Source organism: Pundamilia nyererei, unplaced genomic scaffold (assembly GCF_000239375.1).
Source record: "Pundamilia nyererei isolate P.nyererei 1_Seehausen unplaced genomic scaffold, PunNye1.0 scaffold00033, whole genome shotgun sequence".
NCBI classification, from domain to species: Eukaryota; Metazoa; Chordata; class Actinopteri; order Cichliformes; family Cichlidae; genus Pundamilia; species Pundamilia nyererei.
The window spans coordinates 4523759-4530856 of record NW_005187434.1 but is presented as its reverse complement, the minus strand read 5'-3'; the positions used below and the strand labels follow the sequence as shown (position 1 = coordinate 4530856).

Below are 7098 nucleotides of genomic sequence, written 5' to 3'. Positions count from 1 at the left end.
CTTGTGAAGATATCACACAAAAAGCAGCTTCCAGACTAAAAGAAGACCCCCCCCCCCCTCCCATGAAACCTCATATTCTTGACGATTTAAGCTGTAATGTTTTTGTGCATCTCCAGCAAATCCCAGAATGCTGCACTATTTTTTTAATAAGCATGTTTTATCGAGCTACAAAATTCTGAGACTGGATCAGCAGCTGGTTTCTTTTCTGTCCTCCTCTCCGCGCGCTTATCGCGGTGGGTGGAGCCAAGCACGTCCCCAATTTATTCATCAGGTTGTAAAATTTTAGAGAAGTAGTCGGTCAGATGAAGTGGTGACACAGAGAAACAACAGCCATGGCGAGGTCTAAGGCGAGAGTGTACACTTGTTGCGCACTGATACTACTCTGCTTGGTTGCTATAATTGTGTGTATTGCTGTACTTGCGAGACGCAAATGCCCAACTGGCACTTTCTCGAAAGCTGCAGTGGCCGCAGACTCAGGGAGATGTTCAGAGATCGGACGGTGAGTGACATTTGAAACTTTTCAACCAAACTGCTCTCTTTACTATGTTCCAACTAAGGCAAAATATGCTGGTTTCTTAACCAAAGTTTGGCAAACACTAAAACATTTTGGGGATCTTAACCCGGATAATCATCATCACGGAAGTGGAGGATTATGGTGTTTCTCTATTTACGAGGCAGCTCCTCACCCAAGTAATGAGTTCATGAGTTCAATGAGCACGCTTCAGTATGCGATTGCATAACCATGTAACATTTCATAAGAGTGGAAATTGGAGGTGATTTGCAAAACAGCGGTCTATGCAAAACATAAACATTTCCCTACTTTTAAGGCGCACTCGACAACGAAAATAGGAACGCAAAGTGATGAAGGACATTCTTCTGTTCATTCAGGGACATTCTTCAGAAAGGCGGCTCGCCAGTAGATGGCGCCATTGCTGCGCTGCTGTGCACCTCAATCATGAATCCACAGAGTGCTGGTATCGGAGGGGGGTCCATATTCACAATTATGGACGTCTCTGGTAACAAGACACCCTCACTCCCCTTATTCTAATGCAGCGCTTCAGGCCTGCCGGAAAGAATCAAGTTATAATGTCTCATCTTTTCAAAGGTAAAGTGAAAATCATCAATTCCAGAGAGACCGCCCCTGCAAACTTGAACCCTGACCTGCTTAAGTCATGTAACAGCACTATTCAAGTAAAAAAAGGTAGGCTGCTTTTCTTTTATAAGACTTCTGCATCAGTTTTTTATTCCCCTGCGTCTTTTGTAGGCTGTCTTTCTTGTTTTAATCTTCCATGTGTCATGCCCAATTACCAGCTTGAGAAGCTCCACATTGAGTAATGAATTTACAAGCTCAGGGCTCAAAGTTTAAAGACTTCTGTTTGGTGGTTTGTCATGACATAAGCAGCAGATCCTGTCAGACCATTCTGCAGATATATTTTCTTTGACAGGGATGACTTCAAGTAGCTGCGGTTACATACCCAAGGCACTGCAAGATCACACGTGCTAGAACAGCAAAGTGATTAATCTTCTATTCAGTTTAGTGTTAATGTAGGCGGACATAAATGGAAAGTAAAGTATGTAAATTATATTGTGTAAACATTATTAAACCAGGAAAACTGTAGACATGTAAAAACAAATAGTCAAATAGAAACAGGGGGTGGCTGTAGCTCAGGTAGTAGAGCGGGTCACCTACTAACCGGAAGGTTGTTTCGATCCCAGTCTGCTCCAGTCTGCATGCCAAATATCCTTGGGCAAGATGCTAACCCCAGGTTGCTCTCTGATGCATCCATTGAGAAGCTCGGCGGATGCATGTTAGTTAGATAGAACTAAAAACCTAGCAAAGTGATTGGGTGAATGAACAAGTTGTATAAAATACTTTGAGTGCTCAGATAGAGTAGAGAAGCGCTACATATGGATGATAAAGGAGTTACAGTAAACTCAAAACATGAGTAAATGTATGTGTTACTGTGATCAGATAGCAGATGGATTGGGGTTCCTGGGGAAATTCGAGGTTATGCAGAGGCACATCAGCTTTATGGGAAGTTGCCGTGGGCCGACCTCTTTCAGCCGACCATCAAACTGGCCAGGGAAGGATTCCCTCTTCCTTACGTCCAAAGTCTATACCTCCCAACCATCAATACAAGCAGCACCCAGTCACTGCGGTATGAAATATGTCGACAATGTGAGTTCAAAAATATGAGGAGCAAGCAATTAATGTTTTATCTCCCTGTCTTTGTCTTTTAGGAAACTATATTCAGACGAGAACGGAAACCTTCTTAAAGCCGGTGATACTGTGAAATTTGAGAAACTGGCTGACACTTTGGAGATGATCGCAAATGAGGGACCAGATGTGTTTTACAGCGGAACAATAGCGAAGGATTTAATCAGTGACATACAGAAAGAAGGTATTGTCAGACAGGTTTTATCCTGCTCTCTTTTCTGACCATTTTCTATGTCTGCCAGGCACAATGATCTAATTACAAACAAACAAATCAATTGGCTCTGTGAATCTCTGCCATGATCCCTCATAGGCTACACTGTGGGCTGTCTGGATCCATTAAAAGTTTTGATTATGAGATGCACTGTGTTCAGTTGTGCTTAGCAGAACCATTTATTTCAATGTTTTTGCTCAGGAGGAACACTCACACTGCAGGACTTGGCCTCATATAAAGTTACAGTGACTGATGCGTGGGCTGTTCCTTTGGGAGAGTACCAGATGTACTTCCCTCCGCCCCCTGCCGGAGGAATCATCCTCAGCTTCATCCTCAACATCATGAAAGGTTCCTGTTAGACACTGACTGCAGAGATTCTGATCATCTATACTTCGAAATCACTATGTGATGCTTTTGGATCATTTTATTTTTTGAGCTGAGCTGTTCAAATTATTGCATTTATTGGTTGTTGCATATGGTGTTTTTTGCATGGAAGAAACAGGTCCTATCAAATCTTTACAAGTGTGATACAGTGAGAATATATTATTAAATAAAAGAAATAACAATTGTTTATATTTTCAGGATATAAAATGAACTCACAACTTAAGACGACTGATGAAAAAATATTATATTATCATCGTTATATTGAAGCTTTCAAATTTTCCAATGGATTAAAGAAACATATCCGAGATCCAAAGTTCCACTCAAATAAAGTAAGTATCTGAAAATACCAACAAGAAGATTCAGGCATTAGGTTTCTCCAACAAGTACAAAGTCATGTTTTACCAAAACTAATTTCACTCAGTAACAGGCAAATCAGTTTATAACTTTTATGTAATGTGTGTTTTGTTTTTTGGTTTTTTTTCTGGATGTTTGGTTGATATTCTGTCTCCGTTAAAACAAAAGTACCATAAATTAGAGACATTTCTTTGTAAACTTACAAATTAATCAGGGGATCAAGTAATTATTTCCCCTTCACTGTACAGTAATGTGAAAAAGAACTTGCAGGACCTTTGCTGTACAGTCTTGTAGAAAACTAAGTACATCCCATGATTCAGTGGTGTGTTGAACCACTTTTAGCAACACTATCTTAAAACAATCATTTTCTATACGGCTTTATCAGTCTCTCACATTACTGTGGAGGAATCTGGCCCTCTCTAGGGTCTGGATCATGACTGAACATTTGCAAAACTGAACGTTTGCAAATAAATGTCTGCCTTTTACATGCTTCACAAGGTACCAAAGCCCAAACCGTCCCTCCTCCACTACTGTGCTTGACAGTTCGTTATGAGGTGTTTGTGATGATATGCTGTGTGGGTAGTGAGAAAGGAAGAGATACAGGCAGTGAAAATGAGCTTCCTCTGAAGGGTGACTGTGCTTAGCCTCTGAGTTAGGATGAGGAGCTCAGGAGGGGCTCAGAGTACAGCCACTACTCCTCAAGTTGAGGTGGTTTGGAGAAGAGGCCTTCTTCTGTCAACCCTTCTAAACAAGCCATTAGTGTTAGTCTTTCCTCGCTGTACTGTGAGTTTAGAGGTTTTCTCTAGTTTATATCAATTTCTTTGAGCAATGCACACTTTGACTTTAGGGTAAATTTACAGCAATTTCCAGTCGTGGGAAGATTGTAGCATTGTGTTAAAGCAATGGAACACTCTAGACTAGCAAACGTCTTCTTTTATACATGTATGTGTGCTCACTCTTACATCTGATCAAGTGCATTTGATTAACAGCATCAGGCTGCTACTTACCCTCTTAATTCTTATGGAAGCAGTAAGGGTGTACTTAGTTTTTCACATTACTGCATAGAATGCTTTCTCCCGTAAATCTTTCATTTCAACATGATAATTCTGACAGGTGGTGTAATGTTTGAAATAAATAAGTAACAAATAAGAGTTTTAAAAGCAGATGAACTCAAATCCCTTTTAGATTTGGCTCTAATTTGTTGTTTGTCTTGATATTCCTGTATTTTCTCTAATGCGTTTGTTTTTTTGCCATCTGTACTTCTAACAGATGGCAAAGAATTTCACAGAGGGTAGCTTTGCAGACAACATACGGATCTTGATCAGCAGCGACAAGACTCACGATCTCCAGTATTACGGCATCACTCCGTATCTGGAGAGCATGGGTACCACACATGTGTCTGTGCTGACTGAAGATGGATCCGCTGTGTCTGTCACCAGCAGCATCAACCACATGTCAGTGTCTGGATGAATCTGTTTCACTGTTATGCTGGACTTATGCTGGGCTTACACTGTGCGATTTTTGAGTCGTGCGACCGTTTTGGCGATCGGCCCGATTTTGGCCTTTATCGTGCGTCGTGCATCGTATAGTATACGTGGGGTAACGAGACGCGATTAACACCTCACGACCAGCTCCAGATCATCAATCGCTTGGTCGCGAGGGTGTCACTGCAGTTTGTCACACTGCGCACGCGCAAACACAAATGTCAGCGACAAAGACGGCGCAGCACGGCAGTGCAGCGTGCGTGTGATCTGGACACAAGCGATGGAGGCACAACTTGTAGAACTTTGGAAAGCTCATCCGAGCCTTTTCGATGTGGCCTCACAAAATTATCACGACCACAACAACCGTGAAAATAGTTGGATCTACACTGCTGCTCAATCACAGCTGCCTGATCAATGTTTTTCATTAGCAATTTAGCAAAGTTGATGGTGGTGGTGTGCGTGTCTGTGTGAGTGAAAGACAGAGAGGGAGAGCGTGCGACAGAATTTCTGGTATAACCTTCGTTTTATGTACGCACAGTGTGAGCACTCAGGTCGCATCAGAGCATCGGGCCGTATAGTGTGAGACCCTGCATCGTGACCTATGAACTTTTAATCGCGCGACTGAAAAAATCGCACAGAAGCAGCTATCAAAAATGTGTCTTCCTTTGAAACTGAAAGATTAAAAAGGTTTAAGAGATTATTTTTAGAAGCTGCTTTGTACAATGGCTGTACTGCAGAATGAGTTTGTGTTGTCTGCGTCACAGGGTGTAGATCTAGTTGATTTAATGTTGTTTTCTTTACAGATTTGGCTCCAAAGTCTTCTCTCCAAGTACTGGAATCATCCTCAACAACCAGTTGTATGACTTCTGTAGAAGAGCTGAAAGTATCTCTACAGGTAAAGGATCAGCACGATCCATTTTACATTTAATATTTATGAAACTCAAGCAATCACGGGAGAGCATTAGGCAGAAGAGGTGGCACAGTGAGGATTCTTTCAATGGCTTTTTACTAATGGCACAAAGAGTTTATTTTTTTAGTGGTAACTGTTATTTTCCCTTTCAGCAGTGGGATTAATGAAACACTGCCTCATTGTTAGACAAATCTTGTGAGACCAGTTTTAAACTGGAGCAACGGGAGACTCAGGAGCTTGATACAAAAAACCCTCCAAAACGTTATCATACCTTACGTCAAGATAAACAAGATAAACTAAGTAAACACATCTTGTTGTGACCTATTATTATCTCACAGTTCTGAAATCATTTTCCTGACACAACATATTTTTCTTTTATGTAATTATGTCAAAGATTCAGAAGAGGCTGCCGTAACATTAAGACACATATTCCTCAAAATCAGGTAATGTCAGTGCCAGCCAGCTGCTCATCTAGGTCATTGGGACAGTTTGGGACCCAAAGGAGAGACTTCACACTTATGATGTAGTTACATAAATACAGAGAAATTTCCACAGTTCCAAAACAATTAGTAAGGTTGCAACTTACTATAATGATTATAGCATATTTATATATATATGTCTGTATGTACCTTATCACCTCCTTAACCGGTGGACTAATCTGAACAAAACTTTGCACAAACATCGTCACACATACAGCGATTATTAATATTATTAATACAGCAATTTTTATGGTTTTTTTCCATCATTCCTCTGTGAATGCGACGTTATGTTCTCCATTTTTTTTGTTTCACATGTCACGTTCAGTGTACCCCACCTATACCTAACTTAAAGGTGACCAACATTTGCATCTGTGTATTGTTTAAGTCACCACTAAATACAGAATGGTGTTTTTGCTAGTAATTGTAATAGAGATTTAGCCAACTTCAAATAGTCTACATACCAAGCTGTCCAAGGTTAGAAATAATCTGTTTACTTAGCGGCACATTTTATGCGTTTGTGGTTGGGCATTTGAATAAATCATTTTCTATTTGGATATTATTATTGGTCCAGACATATTCGAAATTTCTTTCTATATTTCTGTACAAACACGTGTGAGTACTTAGCTACACTGGCACTTTTCTGTCGATGTATCATATGTTGATGTAACTGAGGTATTTATATACCTGATAAAAATGCATATTTAATATTAGCATGTTAGGTTGTGAGCATGTTGGCATTTTAGCATTTAGCTAAAATTAGCATGCTATTGTTAGCTAAATGCTAAAAGCTCTTCTGTACCAAAGCAGGGATTCATGGCTACGGCTGTATTCTAGAGCTAGTTAATATGAAGCTTTAGCACCTTTTACACCTTTAGGAGCTGTGAATATCTATGGGGCGCCGTTTGTAAAATGAAACATGTTGAAATTAACGGCAAAATTTTTCCACATTTAGCTCAAAACCTTACAAAAACGTATTTTTTCGAGTAATTTTTTACAACATTTAGTAAAATATTTGTAACTTTTCATCAAATGTTAAATATTAAATCTAAATGTTAAAT

The 7098-nt window shown here is 40.0% G+C and overlaps 1 protein-coding gene across 2 annotated transcripts in view; it reads left to right on the top strand.

The window, feature by feature from the left end:
- The first annotated feature begins 282 nt into the window (after positions 1–282).
- The window catches only part of LOC102205601 (gamma-glutamyltransferase 5-like), a 9907-nt gene continuing 3091 nt past the window's right edge, over positions 283–7098 (top strand). Inside the window, exons 1-10 of one of the 2 annotated variants that reach the window (XM_005729606.1) lie at positions 283–499; positions 889–1016; positions 1106–1201; positions 1973–2159; positions 2242–2402; positions 2631–2777; positions 3012–3142; positions 4437–4621; positions 5455–5546; positions 5956–6004. In XM_005729606.1, the coding sequence (XP_005729663.1) occupies positions 333–499; positions 889–1016; positions 1106–1201; positions 1973–2159; positions 2242–2402; positions 2631–2777; positions 3012–3142; positions 4437–4621; positions 5455–5546; positions 5956–6004 (1343 nt within the window). In that variant the 5' untranslated portion in view covers positions 283–332. The remainder of the gene's footprint in view (positions 500–888; positions 1017–1105; positions 1202–1972; positions 2160–2241; positions 2403–2630; positions 2778–3011; positions 3143–4436; positions 4622–5454; positions 5547–5955; positions 6005–7098) is intronic. The other variant, XM_005729605.1, reaches the window with a different exon arrangement.